We start from the raw sequence: 12,882 nt of genomic DNA, 5'->3' as shown, positions 1-12,882 counted from the left end.
TGAACAGACAAACTAGCCCTTGGTTGCTTTGGAATAAGCATTGTGTGAACTTGATCTCTTGGAGCAAGTTCAGATGAGAGTTTAGTTAGCTCATTTTTGAAAATAATTGTGAATATTGTAATGTTGGGGTAGGGTTCTTATGCAAGATTTTGTAGCCCTTTTCCATGGTTAAAATGTGTGATCTGCATGTCTTATTCATGGAGAAGTTGCTAAGATGTTGTGCAAGGCCCCTCATATATTTTAGACTTCTCATAATACGTATCTTAACATCACATAAACCTCTAACCATGGTTTGGATACCTCGAGGATCTCTTGCTCCCAAATGGTTCTGCTTGCCTGACAAGATCACTGGAGAGAACTCTGCTCCATGGCCAACACTGAGGGAGGCTTGGATGTCATGCATGTGGGACAGGGCCTTCATGGTTATTGCCCCAAGCTTTGGAATGCTCTCCTGAGGATGTCTGCTCCTTGGCTTCACTTGCTGCCTTTAAGAGCTGAGTAAAGACTCTTCCGCTTATCCAGGCTTTTGACCCTTAAAGGGTACTAGTTTCTCTGTGTTTTTATCTGTCTATAGCTGTATTTTATTGTTGGTGGTTATTATTTTGTGTTATGTATTTTCCTGTTTGTTGCAGGATAAGATATATGAAAGGCAATATTATTGGCAAGAGCTGGCTGAAATATTGTCTGAATTTTCTTTAAGTCCTGTCTTGCTCTGAATTTAATAGCTGGTGGCTCTCGTAAGTGCTTAGAGCACAGGTGCCTACCTAGACTACCAGCCACTGTTTCTAATCCTCCTGTGAAGATAAACCTTGATATTTCTCTCTTAAAAAAACCTATTTTTACCCACAGACAACTGATTTCAGCCTTCTATTATCCTGATCACTGCAGAATAGTTTTGATTTTTTTTACAGATCATGAGCTAGTTACTGTAGGACTGCATTTAATTATTTACAAGCATGTAGTAACTAAGAGGACTATCATGTGGTGGCTTTTTCTAGCAGTATTTCTTGAAGAACTAGGATTCTGATCTTTCTTCCTGAAGGGCTGAAGATGTACTGGCTGCAGAAATGGGCCCTATGGCTATTTTAAAACTCTTGCACTATAAGGTTCATGTCTCCTGTCCCACTGTACAATTCTGACTTCTGAGGCATGGTTGACTCTTAAGTATTTTTATTCTGCAGTTGTCAAAAGTAAAAAACAATCCACTTAAAATGAAAAATGAGATTGATGGCACACAATCTGTGTATACTGCTTTACAAAAGGGACCACATATGTAAAGATTTAAGACAGATGCAAAAATGGTTAACAAATTTCTTCATCTGTTTACCAAATTGCTCATGGCAGGTGTTCTCACCAAATATAGAGACAGTTTGGACTCCAGAGGGTACATAGAGGGTAAAATCTAAGAGCAGGGCCCTGGTGGCTCCTCAACTAAGACTTAGATGTCTGTTTTCCAATTTGGCTTGCTGCTCAGATTCGGGATGGAGACTGCCTTGATAACTCTGGTGGATGACCTTCACCAGGAGATAAACAGCGAAAGTACAAGTGTGTTGATTTTCCTGATCCCGCCCCCCGCCGCCCCCGGCTTTCAGTACCATCTAGAGTAGTATTGTATTCTTCAGGGCCATCTAACAAGGAAGGGACTGGGAGGCTGTGGTGGCTCTAGTCCTTCCTTGTGGGTCAGTCTCAGAAGGTGGTGTGGAGCACTGCTGTTCCACAGGGTCCATCTTGTCATGGCGGAATATGAAACTGCTTGGAGAGATCCTCCAAAGGTTTGGGTATGGTGTCACTGGTATACTGATGACACCCAGCTCTTATCTCCTAGTTTCCAATCTCTGATCCCAAAGGGATCCTGGAAAATCTGTACTGGTGTCTGGAGGCAGTTCTGGTTTGGATGTGGGCAAGGAAGCTGAAACCTAATCCAGACAAGACAGAGGTTCTGTTGGGGATTGTGCCTTGATGATCTGGGTCACTGGATCTCTCTTGGCTGGGATTGTCTTCTCTCTGAAGGGCAGTGCAGGGGTATTTCTGGATCCAGCATTGTCCCTAGATGCCCCAGTGACTGTTGTGGCCAGGAGTGCCTTTTACCATTTTCAGCTGGTACACCAACTGCAACCTTATGTGGAGAAAGCATATTGGCCTTGATTATCCTCACACTGGTTACATTCACACTGGACTATTGTAAAGCTCTGTGCGTGGGGCTGCTCTTGAATACGTTAGGGAGCTTGAATTTGTGCCAAATGCTACTGCCAGATTGCTGATGAAGGTAGGAAAGTTGGAGTATTTCACTCCTCCTTTGGCAGCTTCATTAGCTGCCTCTGCACTTCTGGGCTCAGTTCAAGAGGCTGCATTTAAGCTTTAGCCATAGACTAACTAGCAATGGACTATCTAGGACTGTCTTATGGAAGGAGAGTGGTCTTGTGGTAGCAGCAAGCATGACTTGTCTCCTTAGCTAAGCAAGGTCAGCCCTGGTTGCATATGAATGGGAGACTAGAAGTGTGAGCACTGTCAGATATTCCCCTCAGGGGATGAAACCCCTCTGGGAAGAGCAGAATCTTTCATATTCCCTCCCTGGCAGCATCTTCAAGATAGGGCTGGGAGAGATTCCTGCCTGCAAACTTGGAGAAGCTGCTGCCAGTCTGTGTAGACAATACTGAGCTAGATGGATCAATGGTCTGACTCAGTATATGGCAGCTTCCTATGTATGACCTTAAGACCCGTCTTTTCCCATATGAGCCTGCCTGGGCTTTAAGATCTGCCACAGGGGCCCTGCTTTCCAGGCCACCACTGACAGACATTTACTTGGCAGGTATCTTTTCAGTAGTGGCAGCATTCTTACGGGATCCCCTCTCCAGGGAGATCCGGCTGCTCCCTCCCTGGTTGCCCTTTAGAAAGTAAGAAAAGACTTTATTGGTACTAGAAGGCTTTTCATTCTCTGGTGTGTGGTATTCTTTGTATTCTTTGTTGCTGCTTTTAAGTATTTTCTATTATAGCATATCTTTTTAACTTTGGTAAGCTGCTTTGTAGTGTTTAATAAAAGTGGGATACAAATACTTTTTAAACAATATTTCCTCCTTTTCTAGATTTTTATTCAGATTGTGGAAGCGTCCGCTGTGATCACCTGGGATTTTGACGTTTGTAAAGGTGACATTGTCTTTAACATCTATCACTCCAAGAGAGCACCACAGCCTCCTAAAAAGGATTCCCTGGGGGCCCACAGCATCACCTCTCCTGGTGGCAACAATGTGCAACTCATAGACAAAGCTTGGCAGATGGGGCGAGACTACAGTATGGTGGAGTCTCCACTCATTTGTAAGGAAGGGGAGAGTGTTCAGGTAAGAACATGTCATTGACTGAAGTCCAGCTATGAATTCTGACAAAATGCCATTTGGAGCCCTCTGGAAAGAATACTTCCTGAACTGTGAGATGATATTGCTGCACAGTCTAAGACATCAGTGCATGTTCAAGTTGTCTTTTTGTGTTTACAAGCAAGGGTAAATAACCAAGTCCAAGAGAATTCCTAAATGAAAGTAAAAAGGCAGACTCCTCTGGGATCTTTAGAGACAGTGGCTTGTCTTATGAATTTCCTAATAATTAAGTGTGCAGTTCTAGTGCTGTTGTAGGATGGGAATCGATCTTAGGACAGTGTTTCTCAAACCTTTTAAACTTGCCCCACACACCTGCTAAACTTATTATGCCTCTTACTCAGTACCAACCATGTGTTCCATGGGTGAGTGTTCAGAGATCCTTGTATTGCAGCTGTGTGCAACCTAATTGAGTGCTCACCACACTGTCCCCCAACCAAACATATATTAGCAAATCTCTCTTGCTATGGGAACATTCAGTCCCTTTGTTCTGGCAGTAATGGGAGAAACGTTTTGCCTATCTCAGGATAGCAGCACTGAATGTCCACATACAACCCTACAAGGATTGCATTTCTTCTGCTAGTAGAAAATCAGCAAGGTTTGTCAGTTGGAGGAGAGATTGCAGCTTTGATTCAGCTCACTAGGAACCTGAAAATCACCAGCTTGTAAGGTTCACCTCTGCAATTGAGCAGGTTTGACGTGTGTGTGTGTGTGTGTGTGTGTGTGTGTGTGTGTGTGTGCGCGCGCGTGTGTTTCAGCCAGTCCCCCTGGCTCAGGGGCACACAAATGCCCTCATACATCCCACCACGTGAATCTCAATTTCCGTCCTTGTGGGGAAAGTTTGTACATCAACAAAATAGTGCAGTTCCTCACCAGAGTAAAAAACACTGAGATTTCTATATAGCAGCACTTTACAGCTATGAAATCACATTTTCATAGCTGTTTGGCAGTTTCTTATATTAGCATTTCCTCTGAATCAGAGCTGTACAGTTTTGGCCCTCCAACTCTTGTTGGACTGCAGCTCCCATCACCTCCAGCCACAGTGGTCAGTAGTCAGAGATTATGGGAATTGTAGTGCAATATCTGGAGTTGTGTAGCCCTGCTGTAAACACTGAGGACCTTGTAGATGGAAAAGCAATGTGAAGCTGACAGGCAAGGGACTGCAGGTCTGTAGTCTCCCCACCCCGCCCTGGAGTGTTGTGTGCATGTGCTGTTTCTCGGACTCAGACCCAACATCTGCAGATGCAGCTCTTAGGAGTTTAACCCTTACAATCCAGATTAGCATGGTATCAATAGAGAACAGTATGTATATATGCCATGCCATGGGTACTGGTCAGGCAGGTAATAAGAAACAGATGTTCTGGCAAACGAGCTGTGTTAAAAGAAAGACCTGGGGTAACCAGCTAGCCCAGTTTGCTTCCTTTCCTCGCATAAACCGATCAAGTAGACCTTAGCAGCTTTGCAGAAAATGGGGAGCTAAGCATTACCCTGTCTCACAAATGCAAGACTGATTTTTTCCCCCTATGTGGTTGGAATTGCCCTGTGGGGCATTCTGTGGTGATGATTTACTAACTAGTGGTTATTTTTTTCACCAGAAGCTGCAGAAAAGAACCCTGAACAAGTAAATTGCTATGGTTTTTTCTTCTGTTGCTTTCAGGGTTCTCATGTGACTAGATGGCCTGGTTTCTATATTCTCCAGTGGAAGTTCCACAGTATGCCTGCCTGCGCTACAACCAACATGCCTCGTGTGGATGATGTCCTAGCATCTCTACAGGTCTCATCTCATAAGTGTAAAGTGATGTACTACACAGAAGTAATTGGGTCAGAAGATTTCAGGTATGGTCAGCTTGCAAGTGCCAAGTGGGTAGGGATGTGCACAAAACCGGTTTTCCCGGCTCTGTTCGAGTCTGACCTGGGCTCGAACTGAGCATTTTCAGTTTGGGCACCCCAAACGAGGGGCTCTACTTGAATTTGATCCAGTCGGCCGTGTTCAGGGGCGCCAGGGACGTGTGTGTTCAATGGCAGGCTTACCGCCTCTGAGGCCTCAGGGCATGCTGCGGCCCCGGTGGGATCTCTGGTGGCTCCCCCTTCCCCCGGTCTCCCACGGGCTGTTCTGGCCCTCCCGAGCTCACAGCGGTCATTTTGGAGACCTCTGCACGTGCTCACAGGCCATTTGTGTGACCAGGGCCCTCACAATTCTGCCACTTCAAGATGTGTGTGTTTCTTGGGACTTCTGATGCTGATCACAGACCTATAGAATGCACCTTTTGAGTTTTAGGTAAAATATTTCCTGCCCTCTTTCTTACTTCAACATCTCTGGTGTGAGAAAGCATATTTCACTCTTTCTTTAAAAAAAAAACACCCCAAAATTCTTATTTCACAGAGATCTTGATTTCCAGAGCTTTAATTGGGTGAGCTTGTATGGGCCTCTTTCTTTTGTATTATGTGCTCCATAAAACTACTATTTTGTATGTACTCAGTGAAGAATTCATCAGAACGTGTTTTAGCTTAAACTAATACTTGTGTATATATAGAGAACTGCATGTATAATCATAGGTCCTTTTGCATACATGTGCACATATGTGTGCTCTCTCTCTCATATCCAAGTGCAGAACTTGGAGAAAAACTCCTGTTTAGAAAACCTTACAAGAAATGAGTAACAAGGAAGCTAAAGGCTTATTGGAGTAGGCCTTTGGGGAGTCAGGGTGGTAGAAAGGAAATGGAAGCTGCAAGAAAAGGATGAGAAGGCATGCAGTCCTCCAAAGCACCATTCTTTTTTTCCTAAAAAGCACAGGTTAGTCCCACTCTGTTTTCCAAGCCTGACCAGACTGACTGCATGTTTCTAGAACTCTTTGCTAGGAACACATTATTTTGAAATTCAGATTCTCATAAAACTAAACTCTAAAAATATGGTTGTGTGGAACAGACCTAGGCAGACTGCATTAAAAGCTTGTTACGCCTTGTTGAGAGTGCTTAAACATTCCTTAGCCCAGTTGGATTGGAGGGGAAGAAAACAATATTGAACTCCAAAGATCAGAGAGCTGTCTTTGGCTGGGAAGTTTTTTAACAAATCCATCAACACAATAAAAGCCTCTCAATTTGACATACACATCTGAAGAATGACTTTCGACCAGCTTAACTAGTGGCATTTTGCTTCAGTCTTACATTCAAGATAACTAGGTTTTGGAGAAATCATTTTATTCAGTTTCAGTCTGACCATAAATGACAATGCTATGCATAAAAATCTCAATGCATAGTATCAGGAAGAAAATGTTCTAAGTTGACATAGATTAAAGTCTTGTTCAGATGTTTGCTCATTCTGATAATCCTTTAATTTGTTTAACAAATCGAGGTATGAATCAGAGCTTGAAGTCAGGATAAGATATAAACCAGTCTTTCTCAACCGCTGGTCTGTGGACCGGCACCAGTCCAAGAGGCATTGGGTACTGGTCCATGAGGCATCACTAATTAAAAAAAATCACACACACACCCCAAAAACAACTTTGGGCAGGCAGGGGCTACTGGAAGCTCTCTGGAGCTCATTTCCAGGCAGCCCTTGCTGCTGGATAATATTCATTTCACTTCCTCAAAACAAATATTACCCAGCAGCGAGGGCTGACTAGAAATGGGTTCTGGAGGGCTGCCCAGAATTGTTTTTTGTGGGGTGCCTGGGGGTGGGGTTGGGGGCAAGGGAGGTGACCCCCTTACTAATGGCTGGTCCAGGAAACTGCGCAAAAATAATGTACCGGTCCATGACTCCAAAAACGCTGAGGAACACTGAAATAAACCATGCCATCTTTAGGACTTAAACACCAGGCAGTGGGGAAGGTTAGAAGTGAGGAGTGAGATTCTTGTGACTTCTGACCTTCCCGCAAGCCTGATGGGAAGCAAAACTCCTCTACTCCCCAGAGTGCTTTCGTAGTACTCAAAGACTTAAGAATAGCCTTAATGATAGCTAACCTTCGGTAAGAGATAACACCTGAAGGTGAGAGTGGCAATAAGGGGCCCTTCCTTCTTGGAGCTCTCTATTCAGAGAAGTCTGGCAAGAAGCTCTCACTTTGTGTTGGGCATCAGGGGAAGCAGCTGTCAGCAAGCTATTGACAACCATATTTGTGGATCTCAGGTGAAGAAGCCAAACTGAGCCGCTCTTTTGCACAGCTTTACACACCCAAGTGTCATATCCCTAATGTTTGTATATGTCTATCTCTTTCTCTTTGCAGGGGGTCCATGAGCAGCCTTGAATCAAGCCACAGTGGATTTTCTCAGCTCAGTGCTGCTACAACCTCTTCCAGCCAGTCTCACTCCAGCTCCATGATTTCCAGGTAGTGCCACTGCCAGCAAAAAGCCAGTGGATGAGATGGCCGGACCTTCGTCTGTGGCAGCCAACTGCAATACAGCATAATCATCAGTGACAACTGCAAAAATAAATAAATACACAAGTGGACGGCCTTTTTATAGATAGTAAAGCAGCTGTTTGCATTTAAATATACTGGTTTTGTTTTGAATTAGACTTAAAAGCGAGTGTGTCTAACTCAGTAGCCATAGTTTTTTATAAACATGCTTGCACAACTTGGAAACGCAAGGGCTGCTTTGGAAAGAAAAGAATAATCAGTGTGCTGGTGGTTGAAAATTTATTTTTAGAATAAACACCCTACTAAAAAAAACCTCCATAGTGCATTAAGCTTAACCAGCAGGTCCTGCCAGTGAGGTTCCCCTGAGGTTTGAAAACACTTTCTCCCTTCCTGCTCCTGTGAATTCCCCTCCTGTGTTACTCCCCACCATTAAGTCTGGAGGAGCACAGTGGCTGGATGCTGGACATTTCATGGAGTGCCAGCTGGTGACTGGCTGAGCGATGACCTTTTCTCTTGACTTTGTCACAGAGGGGTGCTGCCCTCTGTGGAGGAAGCAGAATTGCAGACTCGGGAAGCCATTTTGACACTGATACATTCCACTTATTAGCTCACACTGTTAAAGGCATACTCCAGCTTTGGGCATTGAAAGGTTGTAAGCTTTCAATTTACATTTCTGAGCACTGAAGATAGATAGGATCAAAGAGGATAGAGCAGGCTCTCCTCTACCCAAAGGCTAGCTCTCCTTTGGGTCCTCAGGTTCATTTCTTTCTCTCCAATTCTTGAGACCTGTTTTGACCACACCCCACTTGCATCTTTTCACTGTCAACAAGCACCCATTGAATGGAGATATCTTTTCTGCCAAGAGCTGATTAGAAGAAGGTATGGCTGCAGCAATTCTTTCCTTTCCTGCTTTCTTCTTAAACTTTCCTATCTTAAAAATTAACCTTAGGTGCCATTGCAGTATGGTCAGGGCACCACCATCTTTAGCAAAGTTCTTTTCTATGGATATAGTGACTGCAACCCCTCACCCATCCTGCATGTTCCCTGTAGTGGAAGCTTTAATTGCTGAGCTAAATGTATTTTAAGCCCCAGTAAACCAGGCCATTAATATTTTGAGCCTTCAGCTTGAAACTTGGCATGCATTTTGGAACAGACCAAAAATGTTCATCCTGTCATACTAAATTTGCTGTGTGGCATTAGACCTTAATCGGTAACTGGATAAATATTGCAAGGGCTGCAAAATCATTCTCCAAGTCAGCAATAACCAATGAAGTATAGTATCTCTCCTTGCCCTCAATTGGAGATCTATTTAAAGAAAGAGGTCCTCCTTTTTATAAATTAGGCCTGGCCCAGAGAAGAGACTCTGCTGCACAATAGCGGCATTGTTCCATTTTTGAAAAATGAAAGGAATGATGAAATGCAAATTGTAAACTTAACCAGAAGGTAGGGAGGAATTTGCTTAGGATTAGGGTGTTAAAAGCCTCTGCTAGTTTAAGGAAGGAGTTGGAATATTAAAATGTTGCTTAAAGTGTGTGTGCGTGGGTGTGGGTGTGGTGGGTATGTGTGTGTAAAAGTAAAAGACCAAGGTGAGGTACTGTTTAACTAGAATCCAAGATTCCCACAATCCAACACTTGCTGTATTGCATCTCCTGCTGCTGCCTGTGAATGCTACTTAGCTTGTAAAACTAGCCTATCTATCTATGTTCAATGGCAGTTTTGATCCTTGGTATGTAAGCACAGTTTCACAGATGCCCCAGTGCAAAAGGGTACTTCTTTCCCAGTGGTAAGGGCTCTGTCTTGAAAGATGGTCCCCTCTTTCTCTTTTTTTCTCTCTCTTTCTCTCAGATGGCGATTTTGCTGACAGCTGTAAAGAACCCACTTCACTCAACAGTCCACATCAGCCCAGGGATGTCTGGCTTTGTAGAACTTTTTTGAGTTGCAGCCACTTCTCCTGTCTGAAGACCTTAAGTTTGCTCAGAAGTGTCCCTTGGGGATACTTTTCTCTAGAAGCCTAATGCATCTTTCAGAGCTCAAAGCACAAACACTTGAGGAGGTCCATACACTCAAAAAGCAAGTCTTTTTTTTTATTAAAGTGGAGTTCCATAGCAACTATGACCTGACTAACCCATGGCTTCTCTCCTTAGTGTGTGTGATTTTAGCTTTGTTCTTTACTCCATTCTCCTTCGTACCAGATTCAGCTGGCCTTTCTTCTCCTGAACTTAATTTAGCAACATGGTCCCTCCTGCTCTTCTACATGTTCATGAACTTCATATCAATTTCTGTAAATGTTTTGTAAACATATTACCTCAATCTTGGTAATAAGATAACAGTCTTTAAAAGATTTTTTTATTTGTATTGATAATAAATGTGAACTCTTTGGGGGAAAAGTCTGAATTATTACTTTGCCACTTGCTTCAAAAGAGATTGACTACAGCAACTACGAATAATCTTATACTGCTTCTCAACAAAAGTTATCAAAGCAGTTTACATAGAAAAATGAATAAGATGGTTCACCATCCCAAAAAGACTCTCAGTCTTTAAAGAAAACACATAAGGTATTCACCACCACCAGCCACTGGAGGGATATTGTGCTATGGTTAGTTAGGAGCAGTTCCACCCCTGCTAAATAAAAGAATTGCCACTTTAAAAGATGCCTCTTAGAAAGAGATTGCTCTCTTTAAGAAGATGCAGCGAAAGTGTAATACTATTAAGAGTTTAGCAGAATGAGAGCTATTCTTCTCAGAACTATATGGAAAGTATTTTAACTTGCAGACAGCCTCTTCTACAGGGGCTTAGGGCTGGCATTAATTCCAGTCTAAAGAGGACTAAAGTGGAGGAGGTCAAGTGTGCTGATTCAACATGCAACACCCATGTACCACTCTGGGGCTCTACTGATCCTATACAGATCCTCCTTTGCCCAAAGCAGAGTACAGTTGGTTTTAATAGTTTTAATGTAGACTGCATAAACCAAATAAGTGATTGTAGAAGGCTTGTGAGGCAATCGCCACTATCCCTTTTGTACTTCCCACCCCACTTGGGGTACAGCTTCTCTTGTTTCTGGTTTACTGTCAGCACTGCAGCAGCCTCTGAAAGGACTACGGTTCCCAAGAGACCAAAAGGACTCTGGGAAAGACTCCTGGAGTCTTTCCCTGGAGTTCTGGGAGATCTCTATACACTGAACCACAGCTCCATTGCCGCCAAGAACAAACTGAAGTTAAAAGAGGAGTCTACTGCCTGTCTCAGCTGCCTTCCCTGGTAAGTATTGGGGGTGGTAATTGAGCTACAAAGTGCCTCAATGATGTTCAAATTCCTCTCCTGCCCCACACTGGAGAAAAATCAAGGTATTGAGTCATTTTTGACAGGGAAGCATGGCACCTCTGGGGGTTTTATATTCATGGAAGCAGATTCCCAGAACACATTTCGGGAACACAGAGATTGAGATTGGTTACCAAATATGCCTCAAGTAATGCAGAAATGGCAGTGTTTGCTGTCTGTCTTCCATGTTAAACTAGATGTAATGAGAAACATCATCACACTGTAATATTAACTTTTGTAAAAAGATAGCTTGGGGGGGGGTCTTAATCTAGATTGGGATTGTGGAGGAAGAGGGACTTAATCTTCCCCATGTACCATTTTCCCCTTCATTAAAATCAGTGCTCTAAAGTTATTTATTTGCCCTGGGAGGTAAGTTATTTATATCCAGATGAGTATTCCTCCTAGAGCAAATAGCAGCTATGGGGTTTGCCCAAAAACAACAACAAAAAACACCAGCATAGGGGGAAGAGTTAAAACCTACTTCTACCACACAGTGGTTTCCTTCTGGATCTGGGTGTTCCACAGCAGCTATTTACTGCTATTTGAGTTTACTATACATTCAATAGTCTGTGGCTGAGCATGATTGCATCTACTTTAGCCCATAGATTGCTTACAGTTGCTAGAATTATAACTAGTAGAATGATACTACTAGCATCATCTAGTAGTAATATATTACTACTTAAGTAGCCTATAGGATGTACCTTGACCATTCTGTAGTACTACCTGCTGGTCCCATGAGCTGGTTCTATTCCTAGGTAGCCTCCCAAGATGCTCAAGACAGCATATATCTCTCAAGATGCCTTCCTCCCAAGATGCTCAAGACAGCATATATCTCTCTCCATCACCCACACCCCTTTTTAAAATCTTCATCAGCAAGTGGTGGCATAAGTTAGAGTGAGCAAGTGACTGGCACAAGATTACCCAATAAGCTTTATGCCTGAGAGAGGAGTTGAATTCAGGTCTCCCCTGTCTGCACAAGATAATTGTGTACATGCACCACGTCTACATAAAACTGCAACATATAGGACAATCAATCATGAATTAGGGGTGTGCGAGCCGGCTTGACTTGAAAGTTTGCACTCGACCAGCCCTGTAAAGAGTGAAGCCAATCTGAGCTTGAGTCAAACCAGGCCTGGCTTTCAGAGCCAGCTCAAGGGGCCTGAGAAGTATACTTGTGAAAAGGTATCCTCTCTGGGTTCCCCTTTACAGGTAAAGGGCTTTCTAAGTAAATGTGGGGGATGGCAAGAAAAGGTAGTCTTTACCTTAAGAATAAGGTAACACAAATGGCCTCTGTGCATGCACAGAAGTCACTCCAATGACCTTTCATATGCAGAGGCCCAAGCCAGGCTACCTGGCCTGTCATTTGGCATGCGGGCAGGGGAATGGAGGAGCAGCTGCTTTATTCTTAAAGTAAAGACTACCTTTTCTCTCTCCCCCGCCCCCAACCACATTTACTTTAATGAAAGCTCTTTACTTGTAAAGTGGAATCCTCACCACATTCCCCTTTACAAATGTATCTCCATCCAGCCCATGAGGCAGCTTGGCTGGGCTCGATGCCTGCACTGGAACCGGCCCCAGCTTGATCCACCCATAGACTGCTCAAGTCCAGTCCAAATTTCAGCCGAACCAGGAAATGTTCTGTGCACATCCCTCTCTTGTATATCTTGCTGTAAGCGTATGTGGTGTGAAGTTATGATGGGTGCTATTTTATTGAATCTGCATGCTGTAAAATAGACCAGTGTGCATTTGCCAGAAGATGTGCATGTATGAAAGTGGTATCCTTGTGAAGTGCCCCTTACTGGAATGCCAAGCTCAAACGAGGATATGTAGAAAAGTGATTTGGAAGGCTG

The 12,882-nt window shown here is 43.5% G+C and overlaps 1 protein-coding gene across 2 annotated transcripts in view; it reads left to right on the top strand.

Moving 5' to 3' along the window:
* SEC14L1 (SEC14 like lipid binding 1) overlaps nt 1–10,104 on the top strand; it is a 53,647-nt gene extending 43,543 nt beyond the window's left edge. The window contains exons 14-17 of one of the 2 annotated variants that reach the window (XR_008316308.1): nt 3,084–3,335; nt 5,023–5,201; nt 7,586–8,596; nt 9,563–10,104. Coding sequence is in view for 1 of the 2 variants with exons in the window: in XM_053296798.1 (XP_053152773.1) it covers nt 3,084–3,335; nt 5,023–5,201; nt 7,586–7,687; nt 9,563–9,578 (549 nt within the window). In the remaining variant the exon portion in view is untranslated. The remainder of the gene's footprint in view (nt 1–3,083; nt 3,336–5,022; nt 5,202–7,585; nt 8,597–9,562) is intronic. The other variant, XM_053296798.1, reaches the window with a different exon arrangement.
* Nucleotides 10,105–12,882: the final 2,778 nt, after the last annotated feature.

Source organism: Hemicordylus capensis, chromosome 2 (assembly GCF_027244095.1).
Source record: "Hemicordylus capensis ecotype Gifberg chromosome 2, rHemCap1.1.pri, whole genome shotgun sequence".
In the NCBI taxonomy this organism is placed as follows: Eukaryota; Metazoa; Chordata; class Lepidosauria; order Squamata; family Cordylidae; genus Hemicordylus; species Hemicordylus capensis.
The sequence above is the reverse complement of the archived record's forward strand: the minus strand, read 5'-3'. Positions and strand labels throughout refer to the sequence as shown.